Genomic DNA, 20,027 nt, shown 5'->3' with positions numbered 1-20,027 from the left:
TGGATGGATGGGTGGATGGGTGGGTGAGTGGATGGGTGGGTGGATGGGTGGGTGGGTGAGTGGGTGAGTGAGTGGGTGGATGGGCGGATGGGTGAGTAGATGGGTGGATGGATTAATAAACAGGTGAGCAGATGTGTGGTGCATGAATGAATTGATGGATGGGTGGGTAAATAGATGCATGGGGCAGATGGATAGGCAGATGGACAGATAGATGGAATGGTAGAAAACCGTCCTTCATTTTTCTCTCATGTGTTGCCCTTAGGAAAACAGACAAAGATTTTTAAAAGAGAAAGAGAAAGAAGGAACTTAAAATAGCCAGGCCCACCCAGGTGAAAATTTAAGAAATGATATTCTAGGTCAAGAAAAGGATTAGTAGTCCTGCTGAGTGGTGGAGCATTTGTGTAGCATGCATAATACCCAGATTCCATCTCCAGCACTGCAAAACGAAGAGGTAGGGAGGGAGAGGGTGGGAAGAAGGGAGTGATGGAAGAGGCAGGCAGGGAGGGAAGGAGGCAGGCAGGCAGGCACACACACACACTAGATAACTCATCCTCTCCCTTGCAGAAGGGCCCCTTATTGAGGCTAAATCCACCTCAAGTTCCCTTCTCTCACTACCTTTATTGTATTTCAAATTATTTCCTTGCTATGGGAGCTTAGAGAAAGAAAAGGTAAAATTGCAGAACCAGAGATTGGTCTAAGCTTTGAAGACATCGAGTCAAAGAATTCTCAAATAATTTACTTTTGAATTAAAATATCACTTTTGTTATTGACACCTGCAGGATTCCAGCAGTGGCTGGAAGTCAGATTCAGTTGTGAGCTCCTAATTTTCCTTGCACACTACCCTTTCTCTCTTTTTTATTTATTTTATTTTTGGGGGGGTACTGGGGATTGAACTTGGGACCCTGTGCTTGCGAGGCAGGCAGTGGCACCATGGAGCTAAATCCCTGGCACCACCCTACCCCTTCAAAAATGTAACAGGAGCAACTCTGGCCTGCACTTGGTATTTTCACTGACCCACAGCTCCCTGCCCACCATCACTAACTGAAGGTAGGAACATCTGTGACCCAGCAGTGCCCTCGGGCCACATACCAGTGGCCACTCCTCCAGACCGCTGCAGGAAAGCCAGCGCTGAGATGGTCATGTTCAGCAGGACTGTGGAGACCTGGGAGAGCGTCCGGTTGAGTGGCAGCCAATCCAAATCGTCCAGCAACACTACAGCACTGGGAGCAAAGCAAAGTCAAAGCAGTGAGTCAGCTATCGGCCAGCAAGAAGCATCAGTTCCAGATTCAGTGCTGTGAGACAGGGCAAAATATTCAGTGTTCCGGGGCTCTGAGTCCCTGGGCCTGAGACAGAGCACAAGAGGGAGGCGCTGTCTTCAGAGGCTTGGGAATGTGACTTCTGCCACAGCCTTGGCTTGGGCCGGCTCTCCCATGGGTGCTGCCTTGGGGGCAGCTGGCGAGGCCACCCAGGGCACAGATGCTACCCCACTGCAAGAGGAATGACTACCGAGTTCGGAGGGCAGTCTGTGGGGGACACATGCAAACCCCAGCCCTCCACATTGTTTCAGCCCACGGATCTGAACATCAGGGTCAATCTGGGGTTGCACACTCATTCACAGAATAGGGGGCACTGGGGAAAGGGGGTCTGCCTATATATGGTGCTCATCGTACTTATTAAATATCAGTTTTTTATTTTACGAATAACTACCTAAATTTAGAGGTCAGAAAAGACACTTAACTGAAACAGGGATATATCTACATTTCAGCCCCACAAGACCAACACAGCCATATATTGCAGCTCAAAAAGATGATCTCCCTGTGGTTCCTCGTTAAGGGAAATCTCTCATGGGGCATCTGTGTACTGAAGAAGATCCAGGGACTACAAACTGGTCCCACTTGCACACTCTTATTTCCACGAATACAGGATGTCCTTACACTGTGCCACACAAGCAAAGCACAGAGACAGAGTTCACACCAAAGCCGACACACACTGACAACTGTCACCAATATCTTCTCATTTCAAAGTTTTCCCGCCTCAAAATATCCTTGTTATTCTTGCCATCCACTGGTAAAATACTCAGGGCGTACAGCAAAAATACACCGAGGCCCTGCAGCACCGTGTGTGCACACTGAAAAGAGTATGAACGTTTACTAATAAAACACCATGTTAGCAGGTGTTGACACAGACAAACTTACATTTTCTTACATATGCAGAATAAAAAGTAGGAAAGCCACCACAGAAAGGGGTTCGCCAGAAGCACCCCAGTAATGCAGGATCAGACCCATCACACAAGAGCAGTGCTCAACTTCCGGAACTGCCAACACAAAGCACCGGGCCTATCTGGATGATATTCCAGGCGACTGTGTCAGGATTAGCTAAGATTGTTTACCTCACTTCTCTAGAAAGAAGCACAAGTCTAATGCTAAGATTATTAGGTAAACTGTGGTGTAGAGAACTTCACAAAAATAGAAAATTACAGCTATTAAAAAAATGATCATTTGAGACTACAGAACCCCATGAACTGTTTGTTGTCTTTTTTCTTTCTTTTTTCTTTTTTTGGTACCAGGAGTCAAACTCAGGGCCTCGAGCTTGCCAGGCAGGCGCTGTGCCACTGAGCTACCACCCCAGCCTAGGAACCTATGAAATGTTAACGGAGCAACATTACATCTTTTTAATTATAGAAAGTAGGCTCTGAACATCTCTGCATCAAGGCCAGAGATGTCCACAGACAGGTGAGGGACAGACGCACAGGTACAAGTGCCCCAAGTGTCCGCAGGTGAAGTTACTGTCGAGATTTTCTTTCATCAAACAATTATGCAGAGACGTGTATTTTCCCATGAAAAATAAGGCAGGAAAATCGACGCCTATACTTATTATATTTTACTTTCTCACTTACTTTCTAACAGCCTGGAGAAAGTGCACCACGGTTTGTGTGGCATCTCCCACATGAACTGTCTTTGTTTGTAGCCTTGGCAGTGAAAACAGGAAGTCCCAGAGGTGCGGCTGTTGGTGGAGGATTTCCAGTTCTGATATCACGTCCTCGGTTTGGTTGAGATCCATCTGGAGACGGAGAGAAAATAACAAAAGTCATCCTTCTTAGTTTTATTAACCAACTGAGAGACAGACAGACAGACACAGAGAGAGAGAGACCCCTTCTCTGGTAGAAACTTGCACCTAACACACTGACGTGCCACTGGGTTGGATAAACCATTCTGCCAGGGTTTTCTTTTTCTTCTTTAAAAGTATGGACAACTTTTCTATACAAGTTTGAAATCGGGTCAGAACATAAAAAGTTAGAAAAACAATTTAAAATAAGTATAAAGTCTCACAAGGAAAAAGAACGGGGAAATGAAGAAAAAAGGAAGAGAGGAGGAAATAAAGCAAGTAAAAATAGAGAGGGAGGGAGGGGCATACAGAGAAAGCGGGGGGACATGTGGGGAAGAAAGGACAGGGGTGGGAGGGAGAAGGTCTTGCCCTCTTGGGCAGGTGACATGTCTGTCCCGCAGGTGGAGGCTCCCGGGGTCCTCAATCCGCACCCTCTCAGGCTGACCTTGTGCACAGGAGAAGCAGATGTAAAAGTGCAGTTCGGCTGGGGCCTGGGCTCCCGGGAAGTGCCCACTTCACGGGGGACGCATGAGACTCGAATGAGCGCACACATCGCCCACATTGCCTCCATCTCTGCCTCGCCACACCCCGTGCAGGGCTGTGCATGCCGTGTCCATGCCTCCTCCACGCCCCCCCAGCCCAGCCTCTCTGGACATCTCCAGCCACCTTTGTGCACCAGGCCATGGCCTCCCCTGCCGCCTTCCCTCACGATCCACCGCAGCACCGGGACGGCAGGCCTCCTGCTCCCTTGCTCACTTTCCCCACCTCTTCCTCCTCCTCTTTCTCCTGCTCAGAGTGCCCAGAGTGCAGCCTCTCTCCTCTGCTTTCTCCCTACATGACCCCAAGTGTCACCTCAAATCCCTGCAGCCCAGCCTGCCCACCTTGGCTCAACCAGGTCTCAGCACAGCCTCCGCATGCATCACTAACACTCCAGGGCGACCTCGGCTCCCCTTCTCCTGCTGCTCACTGGGTCACTGGCCATCTGTCTGTCTGCTCTCCCTGTGTGCACAGATGCTCTGGACGCGCACCTCCTGCCACCACCCTCCCTCAGCACCCAGCGACCACTTCCTCCGAGTGAAACCGAAGCAGTGCCATCTCGCCAGCAGAATGGAGAGACACCCAGGAGTCTCCCGTCCCGGCAACTGGAGCTCCCCTAGCTCTGCTTGCTGCACATGTGGCGAGAACGTCTGAGCACCACAGTCACACCGAGGCCTCGGACACACGATGGCTCATGGCTGCACTCACGCACTGATGCACTGATTGCTAAGACGTGTGCTAAGTGAGCCATCAACGCCTGCTTACCCTACTCTGGGATAGTAAAATTATCCACCATAGCCAATTAACACCATTTGCCATACAGCTTTCTAATTCTTTCACATTCTAAGGGAGATGAATTGTCAGAACGATTACAGGGACAAAGGATACCGGGCTACTTCTTCCAAAGTTACCACATCCATTTTTATTGCAGGAAACCTCAGTGATCACGTCAGTGAGCCACCAGGCAACACACGGTGGGGATCGGAACCTCTGTTAGAAGTGCCGATTACATCACTGAAATGGTGCTTTGTCCTGTTTCTAAGTCCTTTAACTGTTCCTAAGCCCCTTCATTCGCTCGTCCCATAACACTTTCCCTGGGACCTGGCTGTCAGAAGGCCAGAGTCTGGGTGTGTGTCCCGCCAAGCTCTGGGTGCCTCGTCCCTGGTATGGTTCCCCACAGGACCCATGGGCAGGCTGCCTCAGTCCGACCCACATATGCCCTTAACCTTCCCCTTGCCCTTTCCTAATGATTTCATCACGTACTCTTCTTCCCTACACTGAGTCCTTCTTGGAATCGGACAGATCCACGCACATGCATGGCTATGGCCACAGTGCTCCCCCTGATGCCAAAGAGGAAGCCTTGGGGCCAGGCTTCGCCCCTGACCCGGCTCCCCCAGCACTGCGGTCCTCACCAGGCACATCTCTGTAAGAGGGCACTGGCAGCACCCCAGCCTCTGCCCCCTCGGGGCCAGCACCAGCCTCCTGCCCATCCCCACCTGTGACAACCACAAACCACCCAGCCCCAGACACACATTGCTGGCCAGTGGGAGAGAGAGTCACACCTGTGGGTGAGCAAGAAGGCTTTGTTCCCAAGGGGGAGTCACAGGGTCCAGTCACCACAAACCTGGGCTCATGTGAGTCCAGAGGGGCTCTGTGGGGCCCCAGCACCTGCCGGCCTCAGCAGCCACCTGAGCCAGGCTGAAGGAGACTAAAACTGGCCTCTAAAGTCTGCAGGGAGCGTGGCTCCCAAACACACCTCCAACATAATCATTACACAAAGTCAAATCACTTGAAAGCATGAACTAAATTTCAATACAGTATCTTAAACAATTGGGAGATTCAATTTTTATTAAGAGACTCACCGTTAAAAAGCTGGAACCGTAAGGAGAATCTAGAATAAAGCAAATTTAAGAGATTAGTTCAATCACCAGCATGAAAGCAAGTGCTGAGTGATGCAGTTTTCAGGCCCAGTGGTGCCCCAGAGCCCCAAGAATAAAGACAGCCACAGAGAAGAAGAAGAAAGCCAAAGCAATCCAGCACTGTCCACTTTCAAACCACCATGACATTACGTAATTTCCTGGAAGAAAAGCCACTGGTCACCCAAATCCCAGTGATTTGCTAAAGGGTATTCTCTTTGTGATCAGTTCCTCCTGGAGTAGTCAGAGGAAGATAGAGGAAGTGAAGGATGGATGGATGGAAGGAAGGGCAGGGGAGGAAGGGGAGGGGACGGAGGAGCAAGGAAGAAGAAAGGAAAAAGGTGAAAGGGAACAAAAAGTGATGTTATGGTTTTTCAGATTGTTTTTTGGATTACATATCCTATGAGGAAAGGCTCAAATGATAGCACGTTAAGAACATAGTGGAGATTAGTTCTTGTTTCAGTAACATTTTAAAAACCATCTGAGAAACAAATTTTATAAAACAGAATGATCCCATAATGGGCTTAATATAAGAATTCCATCATTTGATATTAAAAGCTATTCTGGGGGGAGGGGCACACACCCACACATGAAGCAGTGGGGATTGAACCCAGGGCCTTTGCACTGTGCTACACCTCCAGCCCTCTTAAGTTTCTTATTCTGAGACAAGGTCTTATTAATTGACTAAGTTGCCCAGGCTGCATTCAAACTTGCAATCCTCCTGCCTCAGCTCACCAGAGTGCTGAGATTACAAACATGTGCCACCATGCCCAACTTATTCTCCTCTTTTGTTCACATACCTGGGGTCCATCTTGAAATCAGCCATTGGGAAAAGTATGGTCTGCTGTGACCTGGCCCACCCTGGACAGCAGTGACATTTTCTCTTAGAAATGCCACCTCCTCCGAGAAACTCCCTCCTCATTTTTCTACCAATCTCTTCACTTGATTTTCTTGTATACTCTCTGAAGGATGGATAGATAGACAGACCCCTCTTTATGCTTCTCTTTCTCAACCTCTGCATCTACCTGTCTCTACCTCCCTTTCAAAAATCTGAGTTGGGTATTCAGGACCACCAGGTTTTCTAAATAAAAACAATGGACATCTAGTTAAATTGGAATCTCAGATTTTAAAAAATGAGTAATCTCCTTACAACACAGGTGTACTATTTGGGAAACATATTTAAAAACTGTCTACTATTTAAAATTCACTTTTAACTGAACTTCATCTGGCAGCATGGACAGGGTCTCCATGGCTGCCTATTCAGTGGGCAGCACCCGGGTAGGCCCAGGGGACGCTGCCCTCGCCCTGGCCCCAGCCTTGTCCCAAGCACTGCCCTCCGTGAGTGCCGAGATCTGTGCCCACCCACTTCTTTGCACAGCTCCAGAAGTCTGAGTTGGAGCCTCTTACACGCAGATGCTTCTCACAAAGAACAGAAAGTGCTATTGCTCAGAGAAGGATCCAGCCCTACTGATTCCAAGTTCAAGGTCACAGCCAATTCACCGTCCAGGGTAGGATTCATGCTGCTGATGTGGAAAATCCCACAGCTGTGTGCACAAGAGGAGGAAGGACCTGGAGCTGTGCACAGATCTGAGATGGGAAAGGAAGTGCACACAGACAAGGGCGGCAGAAGAATGCAGAGAAAGGAGCCTGGGGAGAACAGACCACAGGCTGCGCTGGGAAGGAGGCAGGCTGGGAACCTGTGCCTCCCAAACCACTACCAGGTACCAGGACCTGAGCCACACCTCCAGCCCTTTCTGCATTTTTTTTTTTTTGGAACAGTCTTGCTAAGTCCCCTGGGCAGGACTTGAACTTGGATCCTCCTGCTTCAGCCTCCTAACTGCACAAGGCAGCCTCCAGAACAGGGGAAGGAAGGCCCCATATGCATCCCCACCGGCATAGGCCGGCCTCCCCCACCAAGGGGCGCACAGGATTTCCAGACTTTCCCTGCACAGGCGGCACCCCATGGGGGGAAAGTGGGGAGAGTGAGTCACTTGCCTGGTGTCTGGCCTCTTTCTCGCCAGAGCTTCTGCAAGTGCTTTGCCTTGTTCACTGCTGCGTAAATGTCCTCGGCCAGGCCCTGCACCTCCTCCACAAAGGCCAGGCTGGTGACCTCCGCATCAGCAGCAGCAGAGCGGAACCTAGGGAAACCCCAAACAAACGGGATCAAGGCCAACATGGGGCTTTCGTGCCGCAGTTACACACACACACAGACACACACACACACACACACACACACACACACACACACACAAACTGCCTTCCAGGTTCTCAGAGGGGAAACCACACTGTCTCCCACGATACTCAATCCCCAAACCCGACACCAGAAGCCAGCTTCCCGCAAAATGGGAATTATCACTGGGAAAGTGCTACACATTTAAAATCAGAAAACTGTTCACAAAGCTTGGCTTTTTTGTTTTGTTTCTTAGCCACAGTTAGGCGCTGCTGTGCGCTGTCCATGGTGCTGAGCAAGAACAGCCGCAGATGGACACTTTCTCCGCAGGAGGAGGGCCCCGAGGTCCATCCTCGTCCTGGGGTCCACAGCACACTGCCAGGACGATGCCAAGCTGAGGCCTGAAGGACCACAGCCACGCAGTCATGGCACTACCAGGGACCACGCAGCACAGGGACTGGCATCCCGGCCCTTGGAGGTCTCCTTGGCCATGAACCACGACTCTTCACCTGGGACCTGGAAGCACCAAAAGGTGAGTAGTGCAGAGCTTGGCTTGGCCGTGTTGCGTCCTTCCTCTCCATAGTTCCTGAGACGATAGCTCCTGAGCTCTCCCGGGGCTGTGTCTGTCTAGGAGCTGCCAGACTGGGCCTCTGAGCCAAGTGCACAGGGTCCACCTCCCCCAGAGACAGAGAACGCCAAGATAAGGGGTTCAGGGGGACACCGGTCCCCTGGAAGCCTCCAGCCACTGTCCCAAGCCTCTGGTCTCCTGAATCCCAGGGAAGGTGGAGCCCCGGGACCGAGACCCCCACAGACAGAGATAATCCTTCCCTGGAAGCAGAACCGTTCCTCACCAGGAGGAGTCCAGACCAGGGCACCAGGCCTGGGATGGGGACCAGCCGCCTGTCCGCAAACCAAATAAGGTTTGAGGGTGGACCGGCTACACCACTCTATCGAGCGCACCCCCAGCTACCCAAGCTGGATTCCTTTCCAGTCTTCCCTCTGACTTCCCCACTAAAGCATTTTTCTGTAAATCTGTGCTTTAGCTTTAGTTTTCATTTCTACTAAAGCCATGACCCACACTAGCCAGGGAGCAGCAGGGCAAGAAAGGAAACTCATGGGATGAAACACCCATCCATGGGGAAAACTTTTATCAAGGAGGAAGGAAACTTCCTCCCCTTGGAGGAGAATGGCTGAAGAACCTGTCAGGAACAGCAGGAGAGAAGCTCGGGAGAACAGGGGCACAGAGAGCTCTGCACACGCTCTATCATGCACTGCCGCAGTCCTGGGAGTGCAGGGGGACTCGAGAGGTCATGGAAGACAAGAGAAGGAAGAGATCTGAACAGCCCTGTGGCTGCAGGTAGAAAAAAAGTACTCAGGAGGGTGAGAATGAGCAGGGGTGACTGGTTAAAAAGGGGTCTTTTTTTGCCAGACATGGTGGCTCACACCTGTAATTCCAGCAATCTGGGAGGCTAAGGCAGGAGGATCACAAGGTCAAGCCCAGCCTAGGCAACACAGATCCTGTCTCAAGATAAAAAATGAAAGAGCCAGAGCTCTGGGTTCAATTCCCAGTGCTGCAAACAAAGGGAGGCTTTTCACGTAAATCCAGGGTTCAGAAGGGCAGAGGCTTCAGGATATCAACATGCATGGCTTTTACTGGCTTTTCTACTGAATTGTTTACTGTCTCCTTTGTGCTTGTATACAATTTTTTTACGTTTTAAACATGTACTTTCATCGCTTGATAGGAAATGTCTCTCTACTTTACCTGCCTTTAAAATTACTTCATCATTTTGCGAAGTTACTCCTAAAAGATGAGAAATGTGAGATATTTAAAAATATATATAACAGAGCAATGGTGAGAAGATAAAAATGCTAGAAATGACACAAATTTCCAATTGTAAGAGAAAGATCAATAAAAGCATTTTTAAAAAGGATTTTCTTTCATCTTTAAATATAGGGCTCCCAGAAATGTGACCCAGCTGACCCAGCTATTCCCCTTCTTGGTATCTTCCCAAAAGAATTAAAAGCATCACAGCACAAGAATGTATGCACACTCATGTTTATAGGGGCACAGTTTGTAATAGCTGAATCTTGGAAACAGCCCAAATGCCCATCAACCCGTGACTGGATAAAGATGTGGTTCTTTTATAAAATGGAGTACTACTCAGCCATAAAGATAAACTAGAGTCATTTATAGCTAAATATAGGCCATACTCTTCAGTGAAATAAATAGGACATACGTGTGTGAATACTAAACTGTTTCTCTGGTATGAGAAATTAAAAGTGCAAATGAGGACCAAAATGTATAACAGATATTGTGAAATAGGAGGAAAATGTTCAAAGGGGAAGGGGAACTGGGGAGGGGAGGCAGGGGAAAGAAAAGAAGTAAAAGAAAATAAGTGAGAAAAGAAGGAAAACACAGAAAGAAAGCTTTTGTAAATAGGGAGGGGTAGAGGCAGGGAGGAAAGTGGATAGGAAAAATAAGAACTAAGATGTATCATGTACAGGTACACAATCCCAATGACGAATGTCAGCATAGTGTACACCTACCATGTACCAATAAACTTAATGAGCTTTAAAAAAGAGTTCCTGCAGGGATGGTGTGAATGAGGGAGAGACCACCCGGGAAATGTGTTAAACATCCTGACTCTGGGGGCTTCCTCTCACCCATGGCCACCAGAGGGGACTGCAGGGTCAGGGTGGGAAGTGGCCCCAAAGCCTGCATCACAGCCCACACCACCCAATGCAGACTCTCCACAGACAAACCCAAGCTTCAGGGGAAATGGAGCCTGAGGAAAGATGATATTGCTGCATCTTTCTTAGGGTTACCAACATCACATAAGGAAAGAAACCTTACCAGTCAGCAAGAGAAAATGTTCTCAGGACCTTAGAAATCACCACTGTGCACCTGTTTGCATCTAACCTCAAATTTAATCAGCAGAACGACCCATTTGAAATAAAGTAGGAAATCATGCCGTAAGTTGCTACAGAGCTTGTTAAAGTACCCAAGTGTCCAACTAAATTCACCATGCTCCAAAGGGGAAAAAAAACGAAATTGAGAGAATTTTTCCTGACTGCAAATTACAGAGCCTTTTAGATATTTTAATTGTTTATTTTACAAATTAGAGAACTATGATAATGAACTAACCCTTGTCACCAGGTAAATCGACCATGAAAAAAAAAAAAAAAGCTTGCAAGACAAAGAGTTGTAATAAATCCCTCCCCAAAACACTGTCATTTAATTCTCATGACCTAGAGTGAAGTCAGAGCAATTCCAACATCTGCTGGTGAATAAAATAAACTCAGTGCCTTCTAGATCGCCACACGTCTGGAGATGCAGAAACCAGGGAGCTCACTAAATCAGATGACTTCTCCGCTGAGGTCTCATACAAATCAAGGGCAAAATAAAAGATAAATATTAGGAAACAGAGATGGAAATTTTGCAGAAGGGAAGAGGACCGAGAGATGAAGGGAGGAGGCCAAGAGGGAGGGGAGGACAGGAGAGGAGAAGGGGCTAAAAGGAGAATGAAGATGTGTTGTGTACTTGTACTAACTCCCCACGATGAATAGTCATGGTGCACTGCAAATATTTACAGATTTTAAATATCAAAGCTAAAACATGACCCCCGAGTACTGTGAATCTGCACCAGATCCGAGCTCTTCTACCACCCCTAGACACAAGACCTTCTTGGAAGCTACAGAATGATCAGATGATACAGACAGATGTCATTTAAGACGAGTTTCTCCTGTAACCATACCAGGTTTTATGTTCCTTTTCTATTATTTTGAAAGAACCTCTTTTGTCCTTAAGACTGGATTACGAATTATCACTGACATGAGAAATGTTTACAGAAGAAAGAAGATCCACAGAAAATGCCTGACTGAATGGTGTGTGGGTGGGGGAATTCCTGCACACATGGGAACCCCGGCCTGGGAGGGGAAGGCGGAACAGCTCCGCTTCCTGAGTCTGCCTCTGCGTTTGTACTCCTGTCAGGTGGGCAGTGCTCGGCCTGGCCAGGGAGGGAAGATCTTAAAGGAGCTCGGGATGCAGGGGACAAGTACAGGCCACTGGACGGGGTGACTGGGCACCTCAGCCAGCAAGCCGGCCTGAAAGCCATCACAGACACCCAGGAAGATGTTACCTGGAGCCCTTTGTCAGCATGAGAGATGGGAGGAAGAGAGAGGAACCTCACGCATCACTAGTTAGGCTCAATGCGCAGACAGAACGGGACCCAGTGAGAGTTTCCCTGAGGTCGAAATGCTTTGCAGGCAGTGACACCCTTGGACATCATCTTGGAGAGAAGGTCACCACACTGTGTGCCTAGGTGGGGGCTGAGGACCAGTCTGGCCCTGCTGCCCAGGGCAAGAGCAAAGGGCAGGCGACAGGAAGCTGAGCAGGAAGTGCTGCCTTCCTGGCTCAGCAACAGCGTTCGGCGAGCAGTGCATAGGAGCAGGACTGTTACCGCAAGTTTCTGCCCGCGTGATGGGTCTGCAGCACAATGTTCATGCTCCGCCCTGTGAGCCATGTGTGCCCCTTCCTAGTACGAAAACACAAATTTCACCCAAAGGGCCATGGAGACCTGGGAACGTGTCCCTGTGTCTCTGTGTCCCTGGGTGGCCCTTTCAAGACCCAGCTGACGACAAAATCAAACACAAAAGTCTCAGCCTTTCTTTCGCCTGACAGCGCAGTTCTCACTGGGCCTGGCCTGCTGCTCTCCTGCGGTGCCGGAAAAGTCTCTGAGCTTCTCCACATCTCATCACTGCCAAGGACTTCTTCCAGCCACCTTGTACCATGCCTCACACAACAGAAGGGACCGGAGCATGCTTTTCATCACAGCTTTCACTACCATCAAGCGTGAGTTTAGGACTCGAGAAAGTGCCTACTGAGCCAGGACTGGTTCTAAGCAACCACATCCAAAGGCAGGAGTTACCCTCCCAAGGCCACCACTGGGAACACTCACACTGCTGCCCCTCCAAGGAGGCATCCAAGGGGGCACGTCGCCGGGACCAAGGCCTCTGGGCTGCCCAGCTCCTGCCCTCATCCACCTCTCACCCCAGGGGAACTGCGAGGATGGAGCAGCTTTGGAAATCTGCAATGGGACAAGGTCTAAAGGAGAAGGAAGCTGGAGTGATTCCCATCTGAGGAGGGAAGAAGGCAGGAACTCTTGGGGACTTTCCTCCAGTCTGAGGACACGCCCTTCCCTTCCCTTCCACGTACAAGGACCCTTGGTGGGGAGCAGGCTGGGTTCCGTGAAACCTGGTTCGTTGACTTTGTTGAGTTCTAGACAACAGATCCCCAACCCCAATCAGCAGAGATGGAGGCTGCACCCAAAACCTTTCTTTTATTTACTTATTTTTTTAATTTTGGACAGGGTCTCCCAGTGGTTATGCTGCTCGGGCTTGGCTTGAACTTGTGATCCTCCAGCCTCAGTCTCCCCAAGTTAAAAGTCTAAGCATAAAAAGGCAAAGATTATAGGGCTGTGCTGTCTGATTTTAAATACAAAGCACAGAAAGCTGAAAGGGAAAAAAAAAAGAAAAGAAATACGCAAACAAGCCAAAAGAAAGATGCAATGTCTATGTAAGTATCAAAGTATACGTCAAAATAAAACATATCACCAGGGGTAGAGAGGTATATATGACCTATAACACATATTATGCATATTACATTGCATGCTGGACACACATTACTGTCTAACATAATGCCTCATATCATATGTATAAGTTAATACATAATTGTGTATCCTGCCATGATAAATGAGCCAATGAAGAAGACAAAATAACCCCAATATGAAAATATTTACATCAGATTTTGAAAGGAAGCAAAAACTCGTACAGCTGAAAACCAATCAAGAAAAGTCCACTCTGTTGGACTTTTCACTTCCTTCTGTTGGTGGCACACAGGTTCAGCAGACAGAAAACCGGGCCAGACACTGGTGCAGAGGCCAGCACCACTCAGTGCTCAGTGTCACTCGGGAACCAGCTATGGTCAGGGCGTGGTAAGGCCCATGGTTCCTCTATTGCTGCTTGACAAAGTTCCAGCAATGACCGGCCTTGGGTTGAAAGCATCACTCCAGCCTTTATTTTTGCTTGCACTTTTGATTGGCTTAATTGTACAAGCTACTTCTGAGAAATATGTGTCAGTTGTGTCAGTTATTGAACCCCTAAGCACGACCCCTGATCCAGGGACTTTCTTTGAAGGGGTTTCCAATTTTTCAATAATTGAGGATTTCACTCCAACAAGAGCCCCCCCCCCAGCTTTCTTCCAAGTGTCCAATTACTTATAAAAATCCCAGAGAGGTGCTCAAAGATTTGTGGTAGAGTGATCTCATGGCCACTAGGCACCCCCGCCCCCGTTTCCTACACTAGGGCTTATATAGATGAAGTTAGAATAGCGTGGAAAGATAAAAAACGAGTAAGATAACAAGATTTGCCCTTTGTAGAAAGAATGAAATGTTCAGGAACACAGTGATGTCTATGCACTAAAGAACAAGTAAATACTATTGCCAGGCAGCTGAATAGTTATTATAGAAAGGTTAGTAAGTGCAAAATACTTGCTTTCTGACTATATAAAATAAAAGTTTAACCAAGAAGTTGAATAACCACAGTAGTTCTTTATCAAAACCTACTGACCTGCTAAGAGTTGGCCGCAGTCTTTCCATTGTAGCCGAAAAAGACATGGACTTTGAAAAATGGTGGCAAGCTTGGATTGTTCTTTTGATTTTGCTTTCATTTACACTTTTACTAGGAAATTGTTTGATTAATAATAGCTGAGGCAATAGATAAAATGTTCCTAGAAATAACAATAATAAAATAGGTATGTGCTGTGGTTTATTGGAAAAATGATCTTAAAAGTTTTTATCAGAAATTATAAACGTATGCCAATTTCCATATGTAACCTTTACTGTGATATAAATAAAGAAGTCCTCCAATGTTTGGAAGGCACACCACCTCATACCTACAGAGTGTCTCATTCCTTCACAAGTGCCGACTCCAACCCTCCTCCTCAGGACCTGAACTCTCGCCGAGGCTGGACCCCGGCAAGGGGGATGAGCCCAACTAAGGTGGAAGTCGTCCATCAAGACTTTAGGAGAATCTTCCAATATTCAGAAAGCAAACATCTGGCCAACAAGTAACTCAAGCAGTGAGGATGGAGCCAGAGGGTGAATCGGTTCCTTTACACTGGAGGCAGATGAAAACCCAAGATTTCAGAACTGCTGGATGCGACCAAGCAGGGCTCAGAGAGAAATACAGAGAGGCTGAAATATGTATCAGAAAATATCTCAAATCAAGTTTATCATAAACAAGGGAGATAAAGAAAAAACACATTATACCCTCGGAGAGACACAAAAGGCATCCAAGTAAGAGAGGAAAGGTAAAACTCTATTTTCACATAATGTGATCATGCATACAATCCTAAGGGAAATACGTAAAAACCACGAGAAGCAATGGCCTGTACTGTTTTAAATCTAAAAAGAATACCAAAAGCCCGCAAACTGCCTAGGAATGAGTTTCTCAGAATACATATGAAAGTGAAAATGAGGAAGCATCCCTGAGAGGAATCCACAAAAGCTGAGCAAATGAGGCAGGCGGTGCTGACCGTCTGGAAGGAGGATGCTCTCCTGGCCGACCCACAGGGTGATGTGAAGCCCAGGAACGGCTGGCACCACCTGCAAAGGGCTGAAGTCAGACCCCCTCCTCACACCGTGCCCAGAGGCCAGTTCAGATGGAAGTGTGGCATAAGAGATGAACTGGCACACTCCTAGAAGAAACCTTAACAGTACATCTACATGACTGTGCCTTAGACCGAGCCCTTTAGGCAGGACACCAACGGCATCTGCAAGAAAAGAAAAAGTCAACTGGATTCTGCAAAATTAAAAACTTTGTGTTCTTAAGAATACAATAGGAAAATAACCCATAAAATAAGAAAACTATGTGAGAGCCATATATCTGATAACAGACTTGTATCCTGGATAGCTACAATCTAAAGAACAGAAGGGTGAGATATGAAGAAATTGGACCCTCATGGACTGCAGAACAGAGGTCATCCCAGCACTCCAGGAGGCTGAGGCAGGAGGACTGCACGTTCAAGCCCAGCCTGGGCCACTCATCAAGACCTTGTCTCAAAAAAAGGCCTAAGGATGTAACTCAATGCGAAGGCCCTGAGGTCAATCCCTCCCTAGGGGATGGAAGAGGAGGGCAGGGAGGGATGGAAAGAGGGAGGAAGGGAGAGAAGAGAGGGGGGAAAAATAGAATAACCTCTGCTTTTCAAAAGACAGGTCAGAAAATGCAAGAAACATCACGGTACATATGTCTGACATGACTTAACCTGATGCATGTACAGAACTCTAAGAACTCAATAAACAAGAAATTCAATATTCAATATGAAGATTCTTTTCCTATTTGGGAGAGTTGAAGAGACACCACACACACACACACACACACACACACGGCCAATAACCACATGAAAAAGTGTTCCCAATCATTATCAGAAAGATGCAAGGGGAAAGCACCATCAGATGACATCAACACAGCGTCCCACACTGCACACTGGCCAGGATGCAGAGCTACTGGCATTCTTATACACCGGTGTTGGGAACAGAAATGTCACTCAGTTCAGAGCACAGCCCAGAAATAGGCAAACTGGGAAGGACCCAATGGTCCAGAAATGGGTGGTGAAGGGACAAATTGAGGCCTATCCACTTAATGGAATACTACTTAGCCATCAAAAAGGAGCAGGGTGCTGATTCATTCAACCTCAGGGAAAAATCCCCAACATTTAGTGGGCTGAAAGAATGCAGGCATGAAGATGTCTTTTATCTTCCATCTGAAACTCTAGAAAGCATAATCTAATCTAAATAACAGAAGGCAGGTAAGTCATTCTCTGAATCTAAAAAAGAGGTGGAGGAAGTAAGTTCTACAGGCATGGGGCGCAGGATTTGGAGAGAGAGGAAAATGCTGTATATCTCGATTGTGGTGATGCTGACAGGTATACAGACACATTAACACCTACAAATGCACTCAAATACTGAACAACAGTGTTCAATTTAAAATTAATTGTACTTCCATTACATAAGCAAAAATTGGTGGTATAACTTTTAAAGAACAGTATTTCATGACAACACACAATATGTAGGTAACCAGGAAGTTAAGAAAACACATGTCCGATCTCCCCGGAAAATTACTAGCATCCCAGGCTGAGAGACACCAAGGAAATCTAAGTGACTAAAGGATGCGCTGGCCACAGGGTGTGGCAGGCCCCAGGCAGAGCCAGTGCCCTCTGCTCTCCATCTGGCTGCCAGACAGGGCTTGGAGGTAAATCAGGGCCTCACAAGCCGCTTCCCAGCTACAGCGGCCCTGCGTCTCCCACGCAGAAGCACAGGCCAGAGTAGATGTCTGGGACAGAGTGGGAAAGGCCCGGCTCCCTGAGGGCGGGAGGGGGCACAGTGACCAGGGAAAGGCCCAGACACTGTAGAGGAGGAAGGAAGAGGATGCAAGGAAGGACTGGAGGCCCTGGCCACCACCTGAGGGTCCCGGGTAGCAAAGGGACTGGCAGCAGGAAGAAAGCCATCGTCAGGGTCCCTCTGCACAGAAGCAAAGCCTGTCCAGAAGCACAGAGCACAGGCCAGGGTGCAGCACGGTGACAGGCACCCACCTAGCAGACAAGAAGCCTGGGTTCCATCCCAGAACCACAAAAACAGAAAGTTTCAGAAACGAGGGCCAAATTCCATCCATTTGGGGCGAGGGCTGCTTTGTAGGGAAGGAGGAGACTGGGCCTCTGAAAAAGAAGCTGCCCCAGCTGCGGGGACAGGAGAACGCAGAGTCTGTGATGCCCGGAGGGCTGTCAGCTGTCCCCGGGCTCACTGACAAGCTGAAATCGGAGCCTGCTGTGGGCGATTAGGAAATGGGACCCAGAAGGAGGCAATGGAGGGGGAGGCTGAGATGATCCCCGGGGTGGGGAGCACTGAGAATGGAGGAAAGGGAAAGTAAGAATGCTGACTTTCGTGCAGAGACGCAAACGGGGACAGACAACGGAAAGAGGGTGCAGCAGAGCCAGCAGAGCAGTAGAAAGCATGTTAAATATGCTTCCGTGCCACTTGTTTTATCTCGAACCAGGAACCACCCCTCAGGTTCTGCAGGAAGATCCACTTCACCTGCCATCACCAGCGATTTCCGGTTTTGCTCTGAAATCCTCATTCTGGAAAAGGGGAGCCCCCTTAGGAAGCCAGGAGGGAGGGAGTTGGTTCCCATGCTCAGAGCCCACAACAAGTGATGCCTGGGTTTCTGGCTCCAGTAAGCTTCCTGCAGGGAATCGTGCAGGCCCTTAGATGCACGAGTCACGATAGTGTCCAGTGAGACCAGAAACAGAAACATCTGTTTTCAGGTGTTTCTAAATGAAGACCAAATACGCAGGAGTGGCTGCTTCTCTATGGGTCTAGATGTTCACCAAATTCACACCTAAACCGATGGGAAACAGGTGAGAGATGCCCAACTGCACACAGCCAGGTCTGCAGCCATCCTGTGCTCCCCTCTGTCCTTCTACATCCTTCCTCTCCTCTCCTTACTATTTTCTTTCTCTATTGTGTCCCGCATTTCTCCCGTCTCATCCTTGGGTGCAGCTGGACACAACAGGGGTCAGGGGTGAGGAGGCGGCTCACTACAAAGGCCCCGAGTTCAGCTCCCAGTGCAGGGTGAGGGCGGGAAAGGAGGGAGGGTGCTACTTGCCTGTAGGAGGCATCCAAGTCATGAGAGTGGGTCTTGGTGAGTGGCACTAGTGAACAAACCCCAGAGAGGCCTCCCCGCCCCCCACCATGTGAGGACACAGCTACAAGGCACCATCTGTAAGCAAACAGTCATCACTGGACACTGAATCTGTCGGTACTCTGATCTTGGGCTTCTCTTTCTCCAGAACTGTGAGAGATAAACACTTCTTTCTTATAAGCCACCCAAAACCAGGTGTGGTGGTGCACACCTGTAACCCCAGCAATCAGGGGCTGAGACAGAAGGATCACTGTGAGTTCGAGTCTGGCCTGGTCTGCACAGTGAACTCAAGACCAGCCTGAACTATATAGAGAGACCCTGTCTCAAAAAACTAAAAATAATGATAATGATAATGATAATAACCCTGTCTTATAAGCCACCCAGTGTAGGACATTTTGTTAAAGCGCCCAAATGGACCAAGACAGGACCATCTATAAATACCATACCATCTGCATCCAAAATTATCTGGAAATCTTTCATTTTCTACTAATAAGTAAAAGTTGAAAGATAAAGATCTTATACTTTAATATTTGCATTACTTCATTCATAGTTAACAAAAGTTAAATACTTTTAACATGTAATGCCACTGGGTAAACACTCCCATTCTGAAAGGGGGGAACAGAAAGACACAAGGAACTGGACGGAGCACAATGGAAACCCAGCAGGACAGACACTGGGTCCTGTAGCTCCATGCAGAGCACCAGGGTGGGCTGCGGTGAGATATGAGCTCTGAAGGGTTTGGGTGGCCTTGCTGCCTGTGGATGGCTGTGTATTTACGTCATTAGTCTCCAGTGCACCTTTGTTTTTACTTTGGGGGTTTGATTACTGAGGATTGAACACTGAGCTACACCCACCCCTTTGAGACATGGTTTCACTAAGTTTAAGTTGTTCAGACTGGGCTCAAACTTGCAATCCTCCTGCCTAAACATCCCAGAGTACTGGGATCACAGGCCTGCACCATAACACCTTGCTTAGTTACTTTCTTATAGCTTTACATACGTCCATCTCAGGAGCACACTGTCTGGCCTCCCAGGCCTTCCTCCGAAATCGAGGTGGAAGCCTTCCTGGCCCTACAACTCTGTATTCTGTATGCCTGAAAAGCCAGTAGCAGGTGACTATCCCCAGCTGGAGCAGCAGCCCAGCCCCTGTGGACGAAGGCTGCCGTAGCCTCTGAGTGCCTGGATGCTGGAGGGGAGAACACTCTTTCCCAGGTGGCCATGAGTGAACAGATCACCCTGGAGCACTCTCTTTTCAACAAAATCTTTTAAGGGGGTTTACCCTTTTATGCTCTTGAGCCTACAATAAGTGAAGTCTAGCTAAATTTTGAGATGCCCTTTATTATTCAAGTGTCAAGTACTTGGCTTTTTTAAAGTGGCTACTAATCTTGTTAGCAGCTACACTCTCCTTGGCCCCAACTTCATAAGTGCTTTCTTTTCTGACCAAGCTATAAAATTTTTGTATCTTTTGGTTCTGTTTTTTGTTTCTGACTTTTACAGTAGATCTGGCTAAAAGCAGCCAACAGTACGTATGCCACAGCCTAAATG

At 48.2% G+C, this 20,027-nt stretch overlaps 1 protein-coding gene across 1 annotated transcript in view; it reads right to left on the bottom strand.

The window, feature by feature from the left end:
* The window catches only part of Abca13 (ATP binding cassette subfamily A member 13), a 337,625-nt gene that overhangs the window by 297,723 nt on the left and 19,875 nt on the right, over positions 1-20,027 (bottom strand). Inside the window, exons 4-8 of the mRNA XM_010624894.2 lie at positions 12,541-12,549; positions 7,554-7,696; positions 5,505-5,533; positions 2,897-3,060; positions 1,090-1,220 (exon numbers count right to left, since the gene is read on the bottom strand). Coding sequence (XP_010623196.1) covers positions 1,090-1,220; positions 2,897-3,060; positions 5,505-5,533; positions 7,554-7,696; positions 12,541-12,549 — 476 coding nt within the window. The remainder of the gene's footprint in view (positions 1-1,089; positions 1,221-2,896; positions 3,061-5,504; positions 5,534-7,553; positions 7,697-12,540; positions 12,550-20,027) is intronic.

Source organism: Fukomys damarensis, unplaced genomic scaffold, assembly GCF_012274545.1.
Source record: "Fukomys damarensis isolate Sample0158 unplaced genomic scaffold, DMR_v1.0_HiC HiC_scaffold_17, whole genome shotgun sequence".
NCBI lineage: Eukaryota > Metazoa > Chordata > Mammalia > Rodentia > Bathyergidae > Fukomys > Fukomys damarensis.
The sequence above is the reverse complement of the archived record's forward strand: the minus strand, read 5'-3'. Positions and strand labels throughout refer to the sequence as shown.